Source organism: Nycticebus coucang, chromosome 2 (assembly GCF_027406575.1).
Source record: "Nycticebus coucang isolate mNycCou1 chromosome 2, mNycCou1.pri, whole genome shotgun sequence".
Taxonomy (NCBI): Eukaryota; Metazoa; Chordata; class Mammalia; order Primates; family Lorisidae; genus Nycticebus; species Nycticebus coucang.
In genome coordinates, this window is record NC_069781.1 from 119,924,398 (window position 1) to 119,946,899 (window position 22,502).

General features: G+C 47.4%; 1 protein-coding gene across 12 annotated transcripts in view; it reads left to right on the forward strand.

The window, feature by feature from the left end:
* Window positions 1–22,502, forward strand: part of NTRK3 (neurotrophic receptor tyrosine kinase 3) — a 367,735-nt gene that overhangs the window by 99,447 nt on the left and 245,786 nt on the right. For all 12 annotated transcript variants that reach the window (XM_053581711.1, XM_053581720.1, XM_053581708.1 and 9 more), the window contains 6 exons: window positions 3,343–3,411; window positions 12,337–12,494; window positions 13,295–13,437; window positions 13,859–14,000; window positions 14,485–14,781; window positions 21,330–21,353. In XM_053581711.1, the coding sequence (XP_053437686.1) occupies window positions 3,343–3,411; window positions 12,337–12,494; window positions 13,295–13,437; window positions 13,859–14,000; window positions 14,485–14,781; window positions 21,330–21,353 (833 nt within the window). The remainder of the gene's footprint in view (window positions 1–3,342; window positions 3,412–12,336; window positions 12,495–13,294; window positions 13,438–13,858; window positions 14,001–14,484; window positions 14,782–21,329; window positions 21,354–22,502) is intronic.

Sequence of the window (22,502 nt, forward strand, 5' to 3'; positions counted from 1 at the left end):
GTTTTTGTGGCGTGTGTATATTCGCCTTACTTCTTGTTTTTGTATGAGTTTGTCTCTGGGGCTGGGGGCTTCGATCATGTGTCTGGCAAATGCTGTGTACAGCTGCACAGGCTGTGCACCTGCACTTCTCCCTGGACTTGTGCAGTACAGCGTCCCTTTCTCTGTGCCCTACACAGTGTGCACTGGCTTTGTGTGTGTGTATGTTTGGGCAGAGTGCACAAGTGCTACAGTGGCTGCTCCATGTGGACAAAGAGCTGGGGACCTTTCTCCCCCAGGTGGGACTTGGTGGGTGGGGAGGAGATGAAGCTGAGATGATCCCCTTTTGAAAGCAGGAGCCCACCTCCCAGGTGTCCCAGGAGCCCTGCCTCCTCTGGCTTGTAATAAGGAAATAATGCTCTTTCTTACTCTTTATTTGCCCAGAATGCCTGCTATTTTCTTTCTTTTAGAATCCAATTTTCTTTTGACATTTCTGCCTAATGTAGCAAAGTGTGACCTTTGTGAGAGGACATCGCTGGTAGCCCGCTCTCTGCCAGGGGCTCCCTGGAACTCCTGGCAGGCCCACTTCCTGCTCCTCCCTTGAAGATGGGCAGGGCCACCCACTTCACCTGGACCACTCCCATCTCCTGGCCTGCGCACTCTCACAATCGGCTTTTGTATCTTACCAGGGGCAAGTTCCCCACAGCTCACTGAGTCTGGGTCTCTGGCTGCCTGTGGGAAGTTGCTGCTTGCTTCAGAATTATGGGTTTTGTTCAAGGGGGCGCTGGTGGGGGGAGCAAGCTAAAGGAGGGTGCTGGGCCGGACATCTCTCCAGAGTGCTGCAGCTATTCCGTATGGCTTTGGAAGTGTGGGACTTGTCCAGCACTCGTCACCATGGACGCTACTGTGTATACATAGTAAATGAGAAAAACAGAGCAAAACAGAAGATTTCTACCTAGATGAATCAAACATCCCGATCTACTAAAACATCGTAAAGGCTAATGGTAAGAGACTCCGAGAGTGGTACTGAAATCTACTGTCCTCAACCTGAGTTCTGAGGTCCTGGTGCAATAGCTGGGGTAGAGTCAGTGACTCCACAGGGGAGTGTGTCAGACGCACATCTCCACCCTTGGCTGCTGCAGGGACCTCTGCCCAGGTGGCGTCCTTAAGTGGTCATCATTACAGTTCTTTCATTACCCCTTTCCTCGCGGTGTGGGAAATGGTGGAAATTTATGGAAGTAAGAATTACGGTTAGGAGTTTTGTGAAGCTGAGCGCAATACACGGCTTGGGTGTGTGGCTTTTGGTGAACATTGCTGTCTCAGCAGAGCTCTCAGCCCTGCGAGAGGGGGCGGGTGAGAGTATAGAGCTGCGGGGACTATCCTAGGGGCGGCTGTGGGCTTAAGGACTCTAAATGGGGAGAGTGCCGGGTGCAGGGAGGACGGTGGAGCAGTAAACTTGGAAGACACCCACCTGTGGTCCTGTCCTTTCTCTGCCTGTCCCCTGCACCCTCAGAGCAAGGCCGCCTCTTCGGCATATTCCTGTCTCAGAGACCCAGCCAGGTCAGGCCAATGTAGGACCAAGCCAGTTATCTCCAGGCAGGGCTGTGTCCCATGAGAAGCAGAAGGCCTGTCCCTTAGGTTGTTCTTGTATTTGAATATATGGTCTTGTTGTGCACTGGGTAGACTCTCTCCCTATGTGATCTCACCAGCCTCAACTTCTCCCATGAGCTCCAGACCTATTTATTCAACCAGCTATTTGATTTCTCTCCAGATAGCCAATTGGCATCTCAACTTCATAACCGTGAGGGAGATGCTTGATCCTGCTGCTTCAGTGTGACCCTTTGGCAGCTTTCCTCATCTCGCTAATGACATCCCCACTCACCTGATCATATAATTAATTCTCTTCCCCTCCTCTCCCAAATCCAATCCAGTAAGAAGTTCTGGCAACTCTACCTCTAATACCTATCTTGAATCCATCCACTTAATTACCTCTGCTCCCTTCTCTTGCTTGGAATGCTGTAGCAGCCTCCCACTGGCCTGCCAACTTCTAGTCTCCATCTATTTTTTTTTTTAAATAGTAATTAGATTATGTCACTTCCGTACTGAAAGCCATGAGATGCTTTCCTGTCACTCTTTAAAATATAATCCCAACGCTTCCCCATGGCCAGCAAGGTGGGTGTGGCAGGAGTCCCTCTGCCACTTATCCCAAGGCATTTCCTGGCCCCCCGGTTCCTCTCAGGACTTTGAACTTGCTACTTCCACTGCCCGGAACGCTGCTCCCCTGGTACTTATTCTCACTCTGCTTGTCTCAAGTCCGACGTTACTTCTCAGAAGGCAGTTCCTTTGAGCCCTCTCCCCTCCTGCATCAGTTATTTCCATCACTTTGGCTATATTCTTCCTTCTGCTTATTCATTTGTAACTTAAATACAGGTATAAGGTTTCAGAAGGAACTCACCTTCCCTCTCAATAGTCCACCCCCTCATTCCTCCATGTAAACATACCTATTTTTGACTCTTCATAAATATTTGCTGTATAAGTCATCTAAATATAGGTGCCTGTATAGGAACGTGTGTGTGTGTGTATAAGTAAGAGTCTGTATTTGCATTTACTACCTACATGTTTAATAGACTCAAGTGTACACATGCTTCTGTGTATGAATAGGTATTTACCTAAATGCATCGGCACTGCCATCGGTAGATGAGAACCTTGTTCGTAGGGTGCCACTTCAGTCCTAGCAGTGTCTAACTGCTGCCTTTAAGGGCTCTTATCGCATCCAAAGTTGTTGAGCCTGGCAAAGTAATAACCGTGGGCGTGTTTCTTCTTTTATTCAGAAGACTAATGGATGCTCCTTTTCCCTGTACATCCTAATGAGAACAATTAAATAGCCATTAGGAGAATAGACACATGAACAAAAGGCTGATGTCTTGATCACTGATGGGCATGTTTGCCAGGGGAGACACTGGCTAAAAGGAATTGCAGGTGACCCACAGAGTTTTGTGACCAGTGTGCATTTTAAGAATGCTTGTTGCCTTGTGTACCCTGGAAGCCCTCTGTCTTCCAGGAGAAGGATGGCTTCGTGAAGGCTCCCTGAGCTTTTACAGTGGGGAAAGGATATGGGAGAATGTCTGAGAGAGAGAATTTTATTGTTTCTTTGATTTGTAAAGTCTTGCTCTTTGAAATGCCTCAGAAGCCTCTCCTACCAGATCTGTGGTCTCCACTATTAGCGGATGTATCATGAGCCTAACAGAACGAAAAAGAAGAAGAAAAACAAAGCCGGGCTCCACCAGAATGACCAAGTTTGCTACCAAGGACATTACTGATGCCAGATCTATTTTTTAATTTCCTCTTTGTGTGTCAATCTTGCAGAAACCTGTCGAGTAACCGGCTCACCACACTCTCGTGGCAGCTCTTCCAGACGCTGAGTCTTCGGGAATTGTAAGTTTGGTTTTGAAGACTGTCCAGGTACTGAAGTGGTCATAGTAGGTGGGTGCAGAGAGGTGTCAGCAGCGGAGCTACTTGAAGGCTGGGCACACACCTGAAGGGGCTACTTGGGTTGGATGACGTGAAGTGTACCATGTTCCGTGAGAGCGATCCACCCCGTTGCTTGATTTCTGATGCTCTTTCTGGGCACAGTCTATTTCAGAAAACAGGAATCTCATCTCTTTATCAGGATTTAGTTTTGTGACCTGTAGGTAATTAGTAATAATAATGTTGGGAACAACAAAGACTATTTGTCAATTTACTAAAAAATAACGTTCATGATCCATAACTTTATAAGATTGTCAGGTGCTTTCATTTACATGTCTTTGGATTTACTATTCCAATAGTCATAAGAGGTGGGTGTCATTATTCTTTGCATTTTATGTAAGAATCCTGAGCCCTAGGAAGGGTTGAGACTCAACCAGGATCTCATTGCTAGAGACTGGTGGAACCAGAACTTGAATCTAAGCCTTCTGACGTCAGATTGCTTTTCTTTTCACCACTAGTGATCTTCTCTCAGCTTACTTGGCTTAAGTAGAGCCACGCCAGAGGGGAAGCCATGTATTTGTTCAATCTGCATGTGGATTGCTTAGCCTTGCTGCAGTCCAAGGCTGATCAGTGTACCTCTACTCCAGCCAGCCATTATACACAAACAAGTGTTGGCTGGATGAGTGCAAATTCATGACCACTGCTGGAAGAAATAACTCATGTTGATGTGTGAGTCATTGGGGTCATCTCTGAGCAGAAAGGACAGCATATTATGTCGTGAATACAAATCAAGGAATAAATTGCAAATGAATTGAGGCATGGATGATATTAGGGAGTCAGGGTTCCAGACACACTGTCCATGTGTTTATTTTACTTGGTAACTCAGTTATAGATTCACTGAATGCAGATTGTTTTACTATCTTTACCAAGAGGCAGTGACTTGGACCTCTGATCATGCTGTTGGTTTTTCTCTCTTGTCAGGAAGACCTACACCTCCTGGCAAGACCTGAGTTCATGAATGAGTCATAACCTTACCTTTTCAGACACAGTTGGTCAGGAAGGGGAATATTTGCATCCAATGTTCAATAGCCTATTGCTCCATGACAGACATGTATACCATAGGTGGAAAAGATCCTAGAGGTAAATTAACGTGACCACTGCAATTTACTACTAGCACTGATTTCTGAGTTCTTCCTCTGTGCCAGGCACGATGCCAAGCAATCTATTAAGTTATATATGTCATTTAGTTTAATCCTTATGACAATTCAATAAGGTAGGACTTATTGCTGTCATTTCACATCCAAGGACATTGAGGCACTTAGCACATTTAAGTGTCCTCTTCAAGGTCACTCATTAAATAAGTGGTAGTAGGTTGAATCAAAGCCTTGGCCATTATGCTCAACTGGTTTCCAACTTTTTCCATCTGTTTCTAAGACAAGGATTATTCTACAATAAATTTCAAAAAGTACATGATTGTGGTTCTTTCTAAGTTACCCTAGAATTGCTTGGGGACCTTGGGGGCTTTCTTTCATGGGAGTCTTGCATCTCATGCTCTTGGCACGCCTGCCCCTTCATCTGTGAGAGGCCAGGGGCAGCGTCTCTCCAGGGAACATCTGGGGTCTGCTGTTGGCTCAATTATTGAGAAAACGTTCAGTGCTCTTTCTAAAAAAATCATTGGATGAGAAATCAATGGTGTGCTGCTGCCCTGGTGACCTGTTTCATGGAGTTTTAGAAACAGTTGTTCTATGGATATATATTTAAAGAAAATGTCAGATTTCTCCCAGAGGATCATGGGATCCTGCATTCATCTTTGCCCAGAATCAATACACCGGTGAGCTGCATGTGACTTATGGAGGAATGAAGATGCTCCCTCCAGCGTGAGTCAGTGTGTGAGCGCCACCATGTCTGTGGAGTATTTTATTTCTGTCATACTGTTAAATAAGGAAAAATTGTACTGGGGAATAAAGAAACCCCCCTCTAAGGAGCAATTGCCCTGGTGGGGGTCTGTTTTTTTGAGGAAGAATTGAGTGTTGAGAGTGGAAAATTTATCTTTTGGCTGGAGGGGCTGTGTGTTGGCTCTTAACAGTGGCTATGATTAAAATCCAAACAATCCTAGTTCCTGGCAAATGGAAGAGAGGGTGGTATTTTCTTGTCCGACTTCCTGATTAGTCCACATGGCGCCATCTGCCATTAGCCATCTAGAATGCCAGGGTCTGCCCCATGGAGCCTGTGGGCTGGGGTGTGGGGATGGATCACATATTTCCATGGGAGAAAGAATTTGGGCCTTGGAGGAGAAAGAGTTCAGTGTGCCGTGGCAGTCAGAAAAGCCACATGCCAGAAGTGTGAGACTTTGTGTGACCCTCTGCAAGAATGAAGAGGCAAACTAGGGTGTTCAGTAATTTCCTTAGCACATTTCATCCTGTCACTGAGACTCTCTGCCATGTCCCCAGCCAGCCCCTCTTCTGTTTATATGACCTTAGATTTATTATTTCAAGAGTCATAAGAGGTCGGTGTCGTTATTCTCCTTTGCATTTTATGTGTAAGAATCCTGAGCCCTAGAAAGGCATTTGGGACTCAACCAAGACCTCCCACTAGAAGATCCCTGATATAAGAACTGGTGGCATTGAGACCCCCCATTGGAAAAGCTGAGCGTGTATGACTTTTCCAGAAAGATAGAAGGAGAAAGAGGAGGCGTATATTGAGCACCTTATACGTACCAGGTCATGTCTCATTCTTGGAACAATCCCACAGGGGAGGTATCAATAATAATCAATTTTACAAATGAAGGGTTTGAGGCTTGACCAACTCAAACAACTGAGCTCACGTGACTGGTAAGTGGTAAGTCTGGGAATTCATACCCCTGGGAAGTGGTAAATCTTGGAATTCATACCACTGGTAAGTGGTAAATGTGGGATTTTTAGTGTTACTGCCATCCAGGGCCATTCTTTCCAATGACCACGCTTTCTCCCTTACCCAGCTCAGCAGCACATCCCATATGCGCAAGTGTCTCCTTCCAGAAACCACTCTCAAGGTGGCAGCTCCCCCCAGCAGAATCACAGTAGAAAAACAAGATAGCATCTCAGAGTCCTTGTCCTGTGCCAAGACCCTTGCTTTATCTTCTCTCATTTACTTTTGTGAGATGCAGGGCGATGGTCCCTGCTAAGCACCCAGCCCTCTGCCTCCTGCTGGTCCAGGGATGCACCTTTCACAAAGCGAGCTAGAAGCACCTCTCCTGCCTTGCTTTAGAGTCGCCTGCACTGTTTCAAAGGCATAAGTTTGAAGAAACTGGACCTGGCCTTGCCCAGTACTCTCAGAAGATTCTGGTTATGGCACGATGGTGTTTTTTCCTTCCAGAGAAGACTGGAACTGTCGGTTCAAAATCAGAGCAAGAATCAGAAAGATTGTCTTAGAGATAAAGAATACATTAGGGGGAAAAGAAGCCCGACTTCTGAAACTCATGATATAATTTAGGCAATGAGAAGAGGCACGAGAGGATATAAACCCACAGCACAGAAACCCTCCAGAAATACCCCGAGGACTGTGAACGTATCTTGAGCAGGCTTGTCTTAATACCCTGCACGTGCTGAGCAGACATGATTAAAATAGATTGGAATATTTCATTTTCTTAAAGCAAAGTGATAATTACCTCTGGTATAATTTACAGATTTAATCGACTTGGTAAAATATTAACTCAGTGTCAGGGATGGGTTTGGGCTGGTCCTGGCACTTTTCTTCTTCCAGTCTTGGCCGTGACCACTTACTACAGATCTCGGGAGAAGTCGCCAAACAACAATAATACTGTTAATAATAGTACTACTAAAATGACCATTTCTAGCCTATTTAAAGCCCCCTTTAATTCCTAAAGCATGTTAATGTATATTATTGCCAATTCTCATAATAAGTTGTAAAGAAGGAGGTGAGCGCAATTATCCCCGTTTTATGAATAGAGCCTTAGATAATTAAGTCACTTGTGTTAGTTTCCTAGGAGTGCCTTAACCAAAAAACAACAGAAAATCATTGTCCCATTGTTCCGGAGGCCAGAAGTTTAAAATCAGGCTGTCTGTAGGGCCTCCTTTCCTTCAAAGGCCTCTGGTAGCTCCTAGTTTTCCTTGGCTTCTGGCGGCATCCCTGCAATCTCTCCTCCATCTCACATAGCTGTCTTCATCCCCCTCTCCTTCCTCTCATAAGGACAGCAGTCACTGGATTTAAGGCCCACCCGAAATCCAGAATGATCTCATCCCTTGATCCTTAACTTGGTAACATCTGCCAAGACTCTGTTTCCCAGTAAGGTCAAATGCACAGAGACTGAGGCATAGTACTTGGACATATCTTTCTGGAGGACCCAGTTTAACCCACTGTATTTGTTCAGGGTGACATGGCTGGCTTAACTCAGATCTTTGGTTTGTGCTCTTCCTACCTTCTGCCTGTTGTTATCTGAAGGAGGCCTGGCCCATGACATCAGGGATGCTCTTGTTGATCTGGGCCCCATCCCCATCCCCATTTTCCTCCATCTGGCCCCAGGATTGCCACTGGCAGTGCTGATGCTGGAGAGGAGCAGAAAAGGACCAGAGTGATGGCTGGAAGGAACTGATGTTTTTAAAACATCCAGTCTCTGCTTTGGCTGTGCTGCAAAGTGCCCGTTTGTGAAGCTCAGATGGGGCTGAGTTAATCTGCGGGGAGCCTCCAGGGCCCTGCGATTAGGCCCCAGGCCACCCAGGGGCAAGGGCTGGGTGTTGGTAAGCTGTGCCCTGTAGCAGCTGCCACTGTATTATTCATGGGGCCACCTGCATTATTAACAAAGCATGAAAAGCCATGATTTAGGTTCTTGGAGTGTCCCCTTCCCTGCCCCGGTTGGTTTAAGGCTCCTGTGCTGCAGACCTGGTTGGATGGGAGAAAGGACACAGGAGAGACAGCATCATTCGGACCTAGCACCTGCCTGTTTTTGCATCTCACCCACCCCACTGTTCAAACCCTCCATTGTCAGGATATAAAGATGATTGTGGATTTGCTTAGCAGGCTGTCCAGGCTGCCATGGTTTTCAGACTCCAAATGCTTTCTGCTACATGTATCTGTGTGTCTTGTTCTTTAGGAGGAAAGTCCAGAGGGATGGGAGAAAAAAAACCTGAAGGCTCTTTTTGCAGTTTCCTAAAGACTCCAGTTTGCAGCAAAGGACCGGGTCTCAAGGTGCATCCCTTTCGCTGCATCAGGTCCTGTAAGGAGAGCCCTGGAGGGGCAGGATGGAAGGGAAATGAAAAGCCATCCTGTGCCTGGCAGCATGCTCAGCTCATCCCAGATGCCTCTCCTAATTCTCCTGCCAGCCTGAGGCCACTTGGCGCTGTCTGCCTTTGGGGGGGGCCCTGAGACACTGGGATTTGCATGGAGGCAGGACTGCGTAAAGGGCTGTGTGGCTCGCGGCGACCCAGCCGAGCCCTGGCTTGTCTAGTCTTTTCTACCCAGGTGGATAATTTGTATTTTTACACCTACTTAATAATGAATGACTGCATCTTGTCAAATGAGCAGCTGGGAAAACCCAGGCTGACCTGTTTCAGTTTGCATCTATTCAGGCATCTGGACACTGAGCGTCACTCTGGCCAGTCCTTGCTGCCCCTACTGTGTGAGTTCAAACCTTCCCACCTTAGGCCTCCCTCTCCTGCAAAGGCCGGACAGCTCATCTGACCTCTGCTTTGCTAAGAGCCCTCAGACATCCCCTCCCTTCCCCAGGCTTCCTCCTTTGTGAAATGAAGTAGTATGTGGTTAGGCCTTCAGTCTAGTGTTGGCGCCGTGGCACGGGCGGTGCTGATGTTACGATCCTCTCATTGTTATGACTTCTTTCTCATTTCCTATGTCCCTTTTCTCTTTCCTCTGTCTCATTTCCCAGCCACATGGCCATCTTGCCTTGACCATATCCTTCCCTTTCCTCCTCTAGAAAAAGAAGGAAGGGGATCACTCCCTCCCCACCCCCATCCCACTCCAAATGTATTTCCTCTCTACCTTTCCACTGATTCCTTCCCTTCTGTTTCCAACCAAAGACAGTTCTCTCCGCCATTGATTTCCTGTCCCTTGGAGTTTAAAACCTTGGGGTCATTTTTCACTCTTTCTTATTCTTCCACCACCATCAAAGCACCAAACACAGCCTGTCCACCTTGCGATGTTTGCCGGGTCTTCCCTCCCCTCTCTCTAAGTTTTAACCACCCCTATTAACCAGACAGGAATTTTCAAGTGGTGGTCCAAGGATCTGACGGGGACCCCAAGACCTTTTTGAGGAGGTTACAAGTCTATTTTCATAATAACACTGAACCATTATTTGCCTTTCTTGCTCTCGTTCTCTCATGAGTGTGGACTTTCCTGGAAGCCACATGACATGTACTGATGTCATTGCTCTAATGGCTAACGGATTGCATGCTAATGTGTTTTAAATCTTTCTTAGTTTTAATTTCTGATATGGTAACTAGTTCATAGATATAACCTCCATAAACAAGAGCTCCTTGAGGCCCTCAGTAATTTTTTTAAAGAGTGAAAAGGAGTTCTGAGAACAGAAGTTTAAGAACGCTGACCTAGAGACCCTCCCAGCCTCCATGATGTCTGTCCTTGAGTTAGAAAGATGCCCTCTTTGGGTGAATGAGCTGCATCTCCAAGGCCCTGGGGCTAGATAAAGGTGTGCAGACTGGATTCCATTCCCTGCCTGTCCCTTTGGCTGGGTACTTTGAGAAATGCACAAACTGCACAACTGTCCGTGGTGACCCTGTGTAAGCCATCCTAGCTGCTGCCCTGTCTTCAGCTCCCTTTTTCTCCACTTTACCCCGTATGGTATTGTTCGGTTGCTCTTTGTACTGAGCTTCTCTGTCCACACTGTTCCCTTTTCTGAGGGCCTTGGTGGTTTCCCATTGCCTCCTGGATGAATTTCCAAGTTGCTGATAGCAAAGTGAAAGTCCTCCACTGCCTGGCTTCCACTCACCCGCCCAGCTATATTTCCCAGTGCTTCTTGACACAAACTCTCTGCCCTGCCTGTCTGTCCTGTGTTCACACTTTGGTTTACAACATTCCCTTTGCCCTTGGTATTTCCCTGTAGTTCTTCCCCCTAGTCTCTGGCTGTGTGAGTTCCTAGAATCAGGGCTCTGATCTTGTTCCTCTGCTTCCCCCATTGAACCCAGCAATGCCTTGCCCGTGACAGATGGGGGGGAGAGGGCATGGGCTTTGGAGTCCAGCAGAGATTTGGTCTGTTTAACACTGGTCGAGGGACCTTGAGCATGTGATCTAACCCCTCCCAACATCACACAAGGCCCCTCATCTGTAAGGGCACCATACTGGCCATTTCCTTGGGTTATTGCAAGAAGCAGATGCTCCGTGAAGGTTCGCTCCTCTCCCTTCGCCTTTGCTGGAAGAACTCCATGTGCAGGGAGGATTCGTGGGCACTGTTAGGCTGGGAGGATGATACCAGCTAGGGGGACTTGGACATTCTGCCTGCAGTGTCCTAGTGTCTAGAAACACTGAATCCTCTCTCCAGGGCACTTGCTTCTTCTTGAAAGCTGATTGATTCTGATGCATGTTTAACTATATGGGGGTTTTCTAGTAGTTGAAAATACCCTGGGTCCCAGTGTAGTGAGCCAAGTGCCCTTCCCTGTGGGCACCAACACATGCATCCCCTTGGCAGTCCAGAGAGAGAATCTTGCTCTCCCTGGTGAGCCAGGCATTCAAATTTATCCCTTGATCTTGGTGCCAAGAGTTTTGGATTGATTAATGCTGTTCATCGTTTCTCTAATAACCCCATTGACTTGCTTCAAATCACAAGGAAAATCAGTGGAGAAGGAGGACCTTGAAGGTGACTCTTTCTCCATCAAACATTCTTCTTCACCAGGCTGAGTGCTCTTGGAGCACAGGGACCATCTTATTCATCTCTGTAGCCACAGTACTCAGCCCACACCAGATAAGGGGTAGGTGCTTAGTAAGAATTTGTTGAATTCATGGAGGAATAAAGCCAGGATGGGCTTTGAGTATATCTTGGAAGTAGCTGACTACCTTCTCCTATCAGGGACAGTAGCACACACTCTGTTTCTCTGTCTCTGTTTCTTTTTCTCTCTTTCATTCAATAAGAATTCACATGCCAGGCTCTGTTCTTAGGTACTGGGGATATAGCAATGATCTGAATAGGCAACATCTCTAACCTTCATAGAGCTTATCTTGATTTGGGGAGACAGATAAACACAGTAAAATAAATATCTAAAGTGATGTTGGTGGGGATATATTCTTGAAAGAAGAATATGTCATAGTGAGGCAATGACGAGGCAGTGTTGGGGGGCAGGAGTTGGTGGCTTTTTAACAGGAGGTGATCAGAGAAGGCTACATGAGTCCTTAAGGAAATGAGGGAGCCAGGCTTACCCATATGCTGGGGGAGAGCTCAGCAGGTACAGGGGACAGGGCACTGCAAAGGTCCCGGGGAGAGGTTGAGCCAGTCCTGCAGGTGAACTCGCAGATATCAAGGTTAGTGTGGCTGAACAGGAGTAGGGAGGTGAGGTAGGAGAAGAGGTCAGAGAGGTGACGGAGAATGCTGCAGATTATATAGGGCTTTGGTTTTGATTTGCAATGAGATGGAATCCCCTGGAGGGTGTAGAGAACAAGAGCATCCCCAGCTGATATATTTAAAAGGGTTCCTTCACCAGGATCTTCTGTGCAATGGATTTCTTTCTTTCTTTTTTCTTTAATGAGCTTGTTAGTTGTAAAACTGAAACTATATGGACTTTTAAGTCTTTTTCTACTTCTTTCACAACCTTGCTAAACTCCTTCTTTCCTTAATCCCTGATGGACAGGTGGGGCCCCCCTTGGCCTCACAGCCCTGGGAGGGGGCTGGGCCTTCTTCGGTTCAGAGATTCCCTTCCTCTCTCTCCTCGCCCACAGGAGATTGGAACAGAACTTCTTCAACTGCAGCTGTGACATCCGCTGGATGCAGCTGTGGCAGGAGCAGGGGGAGGCCAGGCTGAACGCCCAGAACCTGTACTGCATCAGCGCCGACGGCTCGCAGCTCCCTCTCTTCCGCATGAACATCAGTCAGTGTGGTGAGTGTGTGGCTGCCCGCCCCCACCTGGCTGCAGGGGGCATCATCCCTCACACACCTGAGAAGCTGCCGGACATTGGCCTGGGTACCAGAACCTTCCTTCCCACATGCCTTCCCAGCCCTGGTCTTGGTGGTCTGGTGCAGACTGACTCACCTTTCCCTCCTTGTTCCTTTCTGTCCCTCTGTGAGCCAACCGTAGGGAGGCTGGTATCAAGAAGGCAGGTGGGACTTAAAGGTGCTCCTTCCCACCAGACCAGTTCCTCTTTCTCTCTGAGTTACCTGTCAACCAGACCAGAATGGGAGGGCGGGTGTCTCAAAGTGTGGGTTCTGGACTTCCTGTGTCAGGAGCTCCTAGGTGCTTTCAGAAAAGCGGATTCCTGGGCCCAGCCCACAGATGTTTGAGATCAGAATATCTAGCGGGGGAGGGGTGTCCCAGAAATCTGAATTTATAGCAAATTCTAAGGGCATCTGGAACACAACAGTATTTTGAGAACTGGATTGCAAAGTGGAATGATGCCATTGGGCTTTATTGCCAAATCCCATTCCTGGAGCAGGTGCCCCAGCCCTACCCTGCCTTGAAGGAGGGTCCAGCTGCATGGGCTTCATGTCTGAATTCTGGTATCTCCTGGGGAGGTGGTGGGAAGCCTCTGGGATTTGGGGAGGTCATCCAGGATCCCAAGCAGGTGGTCTTAGAGCCATTATTGGGTAAGGTAGGAAGTGTCACTGTCAGCCCCATGGCCAGAGCTTCTTTTGAGTAGTAAGTGTTTGCCTGTCTTTTCACCCGCCTTGTCTGGCTCCCAGACCTTCCCGAGATCAGCGTGAGCCATGTCAACCTGACTGTACGAGAGGGTGACAATGCTGTCGTCACTTGCAATGGTTCTGGGTCGCCCCTGCCTGATGTGGACTGGATAGTCACTGGGCTGCAGTCCATCAACACCCACCAGGTAGGCACCCAGGCATGGGCCCCATTAGGGGCTGGGAAGTAATGGGAGTAATCACTTTTTATTCTTAAAGAAGGGGGGAATCGTGTGGTTCTGTCACTATAGGAATATACCACGTAGACTTGTGTTCCAGCCAGCTGCGCTATTTTCTAGCTAGTTTGATTTTATCAGCTATGCCTCAGTTTCCTCATCTGTCAAACGAGCGCAGTGCTGTTCTGCCATCTACCTCATAGGGTTAATGCAACGACAACCTGAACTGCTACCTGGGAAGGATCCAGTACCCGGGGATGTGCTTTCACTGGGAAGACTCCCTGGCCATGTGCTCAGCTACCCTTTCGGTTGCCCTTAAAGGCGTTTGTGGGTTAGGTGGGGGAGCCGTCCTTGTAGGAACTATTTGATTGTGTCTTTCCATTGGGGTTTTCAGACAAATCTGAACTGGACCAATGTCCACGCTATCAACTTGACGCTGGTGAATGTGACGAGTGAGGACAATGGCTTCACCCTGACATGCATTGCAGAGAATGTGGTGGGCATGAGCAATGCCAGCGTCGCCCTCACTGTCTACTGTGAGTGCACGCCCTTATGGGGGATAGTTGAGTGCAGCGAAAGGCCAGTGATGCGGGACCCAGGGAGGTCCGAGGTGTTGCTAGGGCTGAGCTAGAGAAGTGGGCTGGGCTTCCAGCAGCAGCAGGAGGACCCTTCCAGAGCAGGACTGAGAAGTAAGTCAGGGACAGTAAGCCCAGGACAGCTTCCCTGTCCCTTGGGATTGAGTCGTGTTGGTGTGCCTCCAACTCAGTGGCATCTCAGGGCACTCCTGAATTGGCCTTTTGTAAAGCCCCCAAAGGGTCCTGAGAGGGGACCCTCCAGCTAAGGAGGACCCAGGAGGCCTGGATGACCACAGAGTGTCTTCCCCTGTGTTGGGGGTTCCTGGCCTCTGCTCCCCTTAGCCTTTTCAGAACAGGTGGGGAAGACTCAGGATTCACATCCCAGGTGCTGGAGGGCTGCTCAGGGCATAGGGTGGAAGGCTTCAGCTGGCCTCTGCCTCGGCAGACCCCCCGCGCGTGGTGAGCCTGGAGGAGCCTGAGCTGCGCCTGGAGCACTGCATCGAGTTCGTGGTGCGCGGCAACCCCCCGCCCACGCTGCACTGGCTACACAACGGGCAGCCGCTGCGCGAGTCCAAGATCATCCACGTGGAGTACTACCAGGAGGGCGAGGTCTCCGAGGGCTGCCTGCTCTTCAACAAGCCCACACACTACAACAATGGCAACTACACCCTCATTGCCAAAAACCCGCTGGGCACAGCCAACCAGACCATCAACGGCCACTTTCTTAAGGAACCCTTTCCAGGTGAGGGTAGCACAGCTGGCCCCATTTGTGTAGGCTCTTCCTGGGAGCTTGGGGGGCAGGCCATGGCAGTTTGCGAGGAGAAGCAACCTCAGTGCTCATACTGTTATCTCCGGTCACCAAATGCACATCCCGTGGAACATGTGCCACCACCACTTACATCTTGTAAACTAGGATAAAATCTTCGTTTTCCCAGTAGCTGTCACAGTAAAAACCAAGACTGTTCTTATTTGTACAGTGGTACATATAAGAGCACAGTTGGACTCAGTACAGACACTAGGGACCTTAGAGCTGGACAGTAATGGTGGGAAATTCTGGTCTGGTCCTTCATTTGTTAGGAGACTCTGGGGCTGATCTGCTTTTCTAAGACTTGACTTCCTCTCCTATGAAATGGGCCTGACTACCCTGATCGTTGGCTTTTAAATGAGTCAAGGCATGTAGAGCACATGTCACAGGGGTTGACACCTGATGAAGGCTCCATGACTTTCTGTTGCAAGGGACTTTGGAATCTATCCAGTTCAAACCCACATTTTACAATTGACAACAGGTGGCCCACCCGAGCCTCATTCTACTTGCTGATCAGGGGCAAGATGTGACTTGGGTCTAGGCCCCCAGGTCTGTGGCTCCATTCCTGTGTTGTTCCGTGACGAGCTATTGCCAAGTGGACTAGGGCTAATCCTTCACGTCATTGAAGAATTTTGGTTGATTGGAATTTTGGGAGGTGATTCTCTGTCTTGGTTAGGGCATTTCAAAGTTGGAGGAGAAACAAAATCACCAAAAGAATTGAATGAAAGTAGTTGCAGCATCTTTTGGTGGGTTCCTCAACTGTTTGTATCCATGAAGCTTTCTGTATCTTTGTTGACCTTGGGGCTCTGTGCTGGGAATTGATGGGTGACCTCTTGGCCTTTGATGCCTGGGAATCAGGGAAATTGATAATGGGAAGCATCAAGACTGATATGATACACACCTACACACACAGAGGCACACAAAGGGAAGAGACAGCGAGAGCTAGCATTATGTAGCAGGTATTTGTGTAAAGGTGACTTCACAGCCTGCAGACGACCAGAGGGTGGTGGCTCCAGGAGCGACGAGAGGCCCCAAGGTCAGAACTGGAGAAGTGAGGCTGCATGTGAAGCTGCATTCTTGCCATTGAGGCCCAGGAGATGAAGGAGCCATCTCTTTGGGGAGAGTTGAGAATGTGCTCATGTTTGAGACCCTACAGTCCCATGTAGTCTGACATTTCCAACATCATCCCCAGCAGGCCTAGGATGAGGCCTCAGGACTCTGCCCTTCCTGGGCCTTGCTGGGCTCTCTTTTGGCAGGTAGAAGACTTCTGGTCTGCACTGTAGACTCAGTGGTGCTTAGATGCAGAGAGACTTGGCTCTGATGAGTCACAAAATCAGGCTAGGCTTTGTTGACATGAAGGGTGGAAATGGCCTTTGGTTTCATCTGTGCCCACCCACTGATTAGAGAATGAACTCTGTTTTATTTATTTATTTATTACTGATTTTTTAATTCTTTATTAAATCATAACTGGGTACATTAATGCATTTATGAGGTACAGGGTGCTGATTTGATATACAATGTGAAATGCTTACATCTAACTGATTAACATAACCATCTCCTCACTTTCTGATTTGTTGTGGTCAGACATTCATACTCTATTCTTAATAGTTTAGAAATGTATCATTGTGTTATGCACATTAGGTTAGGGCCCCCCAAATACACTCCCTCCTTGGAGGGCGAGTCCACACTGCTCTGAAGCAATGCTGCTTTGGCCAAAGGGAAGCTCCTGGGGCCCAGAGAGAGCAGGAGCCCTCGAGTGCTCTGGAGGGAGGGTGGCACACCTTGGGCTCGTTCCCCTCAAAGATGTCTTTAGAGTCTCAGGGCAGCAGTGGTGGTGGATGATGTGGTGGACCTGACTTCTCTGTCTCTCCCTCTGTGAAGATACTGCTTGTGTCCCTGAAGATGTAGCAGCCTCTTCCAAAACTGACTCGCCTGGTCAGTTTTCAGCACCCCTTAGCCCCATGTTCTCAAAAGTGTGCTCCCTGGACCAGTAGCATCAGCATCTCCTGGGGATGTGTCACATCTCAGATTCTCAAGCCCCACTCAGATATACTGAGTCAGAAACTCTGGGGTGGGGCCCAGCAGCTGTGTTTTGACAACCCCCCAGGTGACTCTGATACTCCCTTGTGGCAATCTGCTACCACGGCATTGGGTGGGACTCTGACCCCAGCAGGAGAGAGGAAGGATGTAGTCACAGGAAAGCTCACCTGAGGTCATTTCCTCAGACCCATCTCTAGCAGGCCAGGGCCCCCCTGTGTGACAGTTGCTTGTTTTATGAGCCTTTGTGTTAAAGGAATCAATGGATGATGAAAAGGCAGTGACAGGGAAAAGAGGGACCAGTTGCATCAAATGACAAGATGTCTAAATGTTCCAGAGTGTCATTTATCTCGGGGAGCAGTCAGGGATATGTCATAACCCTCTGTGCCAAGCCTTCCTCCTACCACTGAGCCACAGATACATAGCTGGTCTGCGGTTTCCTTCTCTCCTCTTCCGACGGGAGGGTGTGGAGACATCATATTTACCCCGTGTACCTCTCTTTTGCTTCTAGGCAGCAGAGCATCAGGGTTAAGAGTAAGGGCTCTGAAATCAGACAGACCTAGGTGCAAATGCTACCCTTGCCCCTCCCAGATGGTGGCCTGGACTCTTAGAATGGGGCTTAGTGCATGAGTAGGTGACAGACAATCACTGCCTCTGTTTCTCCATCTGTGAAATGGGAATGATGCCAAGATCGCCTGCCTGAGTTACCATAAAGATTAAATAAGTAGTATCTGTCTTCCAAATGCTTGGCAGTGTGTCTGGATGGAGAAGAGGTGGGTATTGTTAGGATTCTTGGGATGCAGCAATGAGATGACTTCAAGAGTTCTAGAACTACCAGTCATTGTCTGGGTAAGCTAGTCCTGGCAGATGGTCTTTAGGTGTCTTGAGTAGTAGTTACGGAGCCACAGTGCCAAGGTTCAAATGATCACTCAACCACTTGTCAGCTTTGTGACCTCAGGAAGATTACATAACCTTCCTGCTTCTACTCAAAGGTTGTGGTGAAGATTAATCTACATAAGGAACCCTTTCTTGAAGAGTTACGGTCTGGGACCGGAGGAGACATGTGCATTCATTCCATTGATGACACAGCCCCTGTGCATATTCAGTGGTGTCTTGGCGTCCTTTCCCACCCTGCCCATCCCCAGGCATCTCCTGTTCCAGTGTGAACATCTGAAGCCCTCCTAGACAGACTTCCTCTTCCAAAGCCCACTGATTCCAGGATATAGAAATGCTTCTAGGGTGGTGCCTGGGCTCAAGGAGTAGGGTGCCGGCCCCATGTACTGGAAGTGGCAGGTTCAAAGCCAGCCCTCGCCAAAAAAAAAAAAAAAAAGAAAAAAAGAAATGCTTCTAGCTTCCCTCTAGGTACTAAACATTCATACACTGATTTGGAGATTACAGGGTTCGCAGACTTAGCCAAAAACATTTGGCTAATGTAAGAATATTCTCTAATAAATGTTAGAGCCTTATGAGAAACATACAAATCAACATGAACTGCAGATTGGCTTGGCAGCTCTCTTTGCTCAGGCTCTGAGCGTTTCCATCCTATCCATTCTCCCCCAAAGCAGGTGTTTGGTCACCTGTGGTTGAGGGGAGGGTGGCGGCATAAGGGTATGCTCGGGAATTTGTAGAGAGTACTATTGCTCTCCCCCAAAACAGTGCAGAACGGACAACCAAGAAGCAGCCAGACAGTGTGTGAACCATGAATCCAACTTTCTCTGTAGGGCTCCTTTGCAGAAAACGTATTTCCCTTAGCGAATATTTGTGGGGTCATACTTACCATAGCTGTGACTGGGAGGGCTCACGATGAATGAGTGAATGTGTTCTTCTTACTCCTGAGGGTGTGGTGGGCCTGGGGCATGAGGAGGTGTAGTATCACATCATGGTTGGCCAACAGCATCAGCCTTCCCTGAATCCTTCTTAGAAACGTAAAATCCCAGTACCCGCCCAGATCTCCTGAATTAGGCACTCTGGAGTGAGGACAAGTAATCTGTACTTCTTTGTAATTTTTAAAGATTTTTAACTTTTGGAAGTTTGGAATTTACAAAAAAAGTTACAAAACGATACAAAGAACTTCGTTGTACCATTGGCTTGATTTCCTCAGAATTTCACCTCTTCCCTAACCTCAATACAGTGCTTACGTCCAGGATGCTAATGTTGGTCCCACTCTACTAACTAATCTACAGACTTGACTTCAGCATTATTGGCTGTTCCGCTGATCCAGTCCAGAATTACACATCACATTCAGTTCTCTTTAAGTCTGGGACAGTTCTCCAGTCTTTATCTTTCATGATTACAGCACTTTTGAAGAATATTCACTGGTTATTTTGTAGACTGTCCCTTATTTTGAAATTGTCTGATTGTTTTCAGCAAGGATCAAGCCAGAAGTGAGGCTCTGTCCTTTCAGCATGTCACATGGGGGAGGGCATGATGTTGATATGTTTAGCATTGAGGGTGTTAATGTCATCACCTGGTCAAGGTGCTGTCTGCCAGGTTTCTCTACTGCAAACTATTTTTCCCTCTGGAAGTGACAAATATATATTTTAAAAGTGCTTAAATAGCTTGCTTCTCATCATTCTTTCACACTCTTGTTTTAACATTCATTGATGAGTCTTGCCTGAAACGATTATTACTGTAGGATTTGCCAAATGGTGATTATTCTATTTCCATCATTGCTTCTACATTTATTAATTGGAATTCTGTAAGAAAGAGCTGCCCCTTCTTTCCCATTTGTTTGTTCAATTATTTATTTGCATTAGTATGGATTCATGGGTATTTATTTTTGTTCTATGGCTAAGAATTTATGTATTAGTTTACTAGCACTGTCATAGTGAGGCACTGCAGATTGAGCAGCTTATACAACATAAATTTGTTTTCTTGCAATTCTGGAGACGAAGTGTGAGGTCAAGGTATCTGCGGGTCTGATTTCTGCTGAGGCCTCTGTCCTTGGCAGGTAGCTGTCTTCTCCCTCTGTATCATGTGGTCTTTCCTCTGCATGTCTACAAGTTCAAATTCCTTCTTCTTATAAGGATGCTAGTCTTACTGGATTAGGGCCCATCCTAATGATCTCATTTTAACTGAAGTACCTCTTTAAAACCCTTTCTCCAAATGCAATCACATTCTGAGGTGCTGGGGATTACAGTTTTTATATATGGATCTTGGGGGACACAGTTCCATTCATTACAGTCTATGACTGCTATTATTTTGTTGCTCAAATGGTCGCACATTTGGCCATTGGAAGCTCCCATAGCCTGTGTCTGGGCCCCCATTCATTTTTCTAGAACCATAGGCTGTTCCAGACACATACTGTACTTTCTTTGCCTCACCCTGAGATTATTTCATTTCTACAAGAAAGCCCCATTCTCTTTATTTTTTTATTTTTTATTTTTTTGTAGAGACAGAGTCTCACTGTACCACCCTTGGGTAGAGTGCCATGGCATCACACAGCTCACAGCAACCTCCAACTCCTGGGCCTTAGCGATTCTCTTGCCTCAGCCTCCCAAGCAGCTGGGACTACAGGCACCTGCCACAACGCCTGGCTATTTTTTTGTTGCAGTTTGGCCGGGGCTGGGTCTGAAACCGCCACTCTCGGTATATGGGGCCGGCGCCCTACTCACTGAACCCCAGGCGCCGCCCCCCATTCTCTTTATTGAAGGCTGATAGTGATCACCTTCTGGATGATTCTATAGGGACCTGAAGTTGGAGCATCTCTAGAGGAGAATGGTCAAGAGCCCGGACTTGGATTTGAACTCAGCTCTAACCCTTTCTTAGATGAGTGGCATCTAATTAGTTAAGTCTGTGGAAGCCTCTTTCCTTATCTGTGAAATGTGTTACCCCATACTTCCTAGGATGGTTATAAGAATTGAGTGATATGTTATATAAAGCATTGAACGTAGACCCTGGATCATAGTCAATGTCCAATAAGGATTAGCTTTCATTATGAGGTGAGCTATTTTTAAAGGTCAAAGATCAAATTACATATTTCCATCTGGGGGATGGGCAGATTCTAGAGGAATTCCTAAGAACTGCTCAATGACCTACTAGAATCACCTCTATATGGCAACTTGAGGAATATCATCTTGAGACCAGAGTTGGCACTTTGAAGAAAGGACCATGGAGGACACCGTGCAGCACCATCCCTAGCACTCTGGATGACACAGTGGATCTGGGTTTAATTCCCCATCTCACAATGAAACTAGTTTGGTTTCTAGTTCCTATGGGCCACCTCCCTTGAAACCAGGATCTTAGTCTCTTATTTCTTTCCCATTTGGTGGACCACCCACTACAGAGGTAGTGTAGTGTGGAGAGAGGGGTGACATGCTAAGGATTTTAGTTTGTCAGTTGCTGTGGGAACAAGGGATCATGGTACATGGGAAAGATCATAGACACAGTATGTCTATTCTGGTTTTTATTACATGTGTTAATTATCTCTTTGTCTTTTTTTTTTTCAGAGAGCACAGATAACTTTATTTTGGGTAAGTCTGCATTACCTTTTGCTTTGAAACTGATTCATTATGCTATTTTTGATAACTATTGAATACAAATAGCCCTCTCTCCTAGTCCACATCTTCCCTAGCCCATGGCAGCCGAAAGCATCTCAGTGAACTGGGAAAAAGAATTGGAGAGTAGAAATGCTTCTTGCATTTCTAATCACCCCATGCCTCAGTTTCACCTGGGGAGTTTTCTAATATCGGAGCTCCTTGTGGGTCTCTACCTGGATAAAAGTTTGCTGTGTCAGGATGGATGTGGGGTTTCATGTCCAGTCCTTGCTGGACTTCTGTTGATCATCTTAGTTGTTCTCCCAGACAACAGGGAGCCTATAAACCTTCTAGTGTTTTTCAGCAGCTTAAAGAGCCTGAGGATTTGGCCAGGACACACCTTGTAGAGCTGTGACTTGCAAGATCTAATCGACTCATGTGTCCTCAAGTGGAATTACTGAGGTTCAGTGTACAAGTGATTTGGCACTAGACAGTCCTGAAATGTTTTGAGATTTTGTTTGTGGACTATGGGAGAACCTATGTTTATTCTGTTTTCTTTTCTCCCCCTGGAGGTGGAAGTGACAGCAGCAGTCGCTTGTCATTTCTGCCCTGTGTCTGGCCCAGGATAGCAGGTGATGCTGTTCAGGAACACCACTGGCTGCTTGGCATAGATGCAAATATTGCCTATGATAGTTATTCCTGGTCTTTAGAGGACTTGTGATCTCTCAGAATGTACCTTCAGAGAATTCTGAATTGGGGCCATGTCTTGCCAAGGAGGTGATTCTAGATGGGGGACAAATAGATACTTGGCTTTCTATCCTGGCCTCGCTGCATAAAGGTGGTATTCCCAGTGGAATGGCTCTGTGTTCTGAAATCAGTGTCAGGGGTATGGATCGTGTTGGTTATGGGGCCTCACGCTGCCTGGTCTCATTGAGGAGGAAAGAGGGGAAGAGAAAGGGCCTGGGAGGGGAAAGGAATGCCCACGGCAAGGAGTGGTGGAATGCCAGCAACAGCTGCCATCAGCGCTACAATTTGCCTAATCCAGACCCTGGCCAAGATCCCAAGCCATTTTCCTCTTTTCTATGCCATAGCTCATAGTCCATGTTGCCCAGGTTACCTTATTCTCTGGGGTGGGGATCGGGGATG